The sequence below is a fragment of the Egretta garzetta genome, unplaced genomic scaffold (genome assembly GCF_000687185.1).
Source record: "Egretta garzetta isolate BGI_Z169 unplaced genomic scaffold, ASM68718v1 scaffold218, whole genome shotgun sequence".
Lineage (NCBI taxonomy): Eukaryota > Metazoa > Chordata > Aves > Pelecaniformes > Ardeidae > Egretta > Egretta garzetta.
Genome location: NW_009260618.1, coordinates 146,974 through 147,976, shown reverse-complemented (window position 1 = coordinate 147,976; position 1,003 = coordinate 146,974). Strand labels below are relative to the sequence as shown.

At 54.0% G+C, this 1,003-nt stretch overlaps 1 protein-coding gene across 1 annotated transcript in view; it reads right to left on the bottom strand.

The window, feature by feature from the left end:
- LOC104132025 (angiopoietin-related protein 7) overlaps nt 1–1,003 on the bottom strand; it is a 16,630-nt gene that overhangs the window by 4,326 nt on the left and 11,301 nt on the right. The window contains exon 3 of the mRNA XM_009645267.1: nt 283–420. Within this exon, the coding sequence (XP_009643562.1) occupies nt 283–420 (138 nt within the window). The remainder of the gene's footprint in view (nt 1–282; nt 421–1,003) is intronic.

Below are 1,003 nucleotides of genomic sequence, written 5' to 3'. Positions count from 1 at the left end.
ATATCCTGGATCCATGGGATGAGGAGGGGACATCTCCAATGCCTATATTTAGGCAGCTGAATCCCAGCCATAATGTCTGGTTTGAACTATTCATCCCAACCCCTCCTTTAGTCAGCAGAAAGGAGGAGTCCTCCGTCCCTGGAGAAAAGCCCTTCTGGAGATGCTGCTCTCACTGGCTATAACGCAGCTTTAAAATAGCTCAGATAAAAGATACAACCCTCGGGTTAGACAAATCCCACCCAAAGTTCTTCTAGAAGATGTTGTAGGTGCCTCCTGGCGTACCTTCAGTGTCCATCTCACACAGCACTTCAATGGGCATCCCTCCCACCGAGGGCATGATGCTGTAGACACCGGAGCGCCGGAGCCCATTGTAGTAAACGGAGGCGCAGTCGATGGGGCAGTTCCTGGCATGCTTCACCTCTGGGCAAGAGAGCAGAGAAACGCGGCGTTCAGTGCGCAGCGGGGGGGAAGGGGCGCATGACCAAAGCCAGCACCGCATTCCCGCCATCCTGATGCAGAGCTGGGCGAAGAACCCCGGCTCTAGAGCTGCTCCTGACGCTGAAAACCCCTGCAGCACATAGGCTTCACACCTGAGTGGAGCGGCCCTATTAAGTGATAGAATCATAGAATTGCTTTGGTTGGAAAAGAGTCCAACCTTTAACCTACCCCTGCCATCCCACCACTAAACCCTCCTCTCAGGCAGTTGTAGAGGGCGATCAGGTCTCCCCTCAGCCTCCTCTGCTCCAGACTAAACACCCCCAGTTCCCTAAGCCGCTCCTCGTAAGCCTTGTGCTCCAGACCCCTCCCCAGCTTTGTGGCTCTCCTCTGGACATGTTCCAGCATGATAACGCTCATTAGCACAGACCCGCGCTTAAGGATGCTGTGGCTGAGGAACGAACCATCCCCGGTTCCACTGGTTTCGTAACGGCCACGCAGAAAGGATTCACGTTTTGCCAGGCTCGAATTAGATTACACTTCACACCCAAATGCCTTATACCCTGAC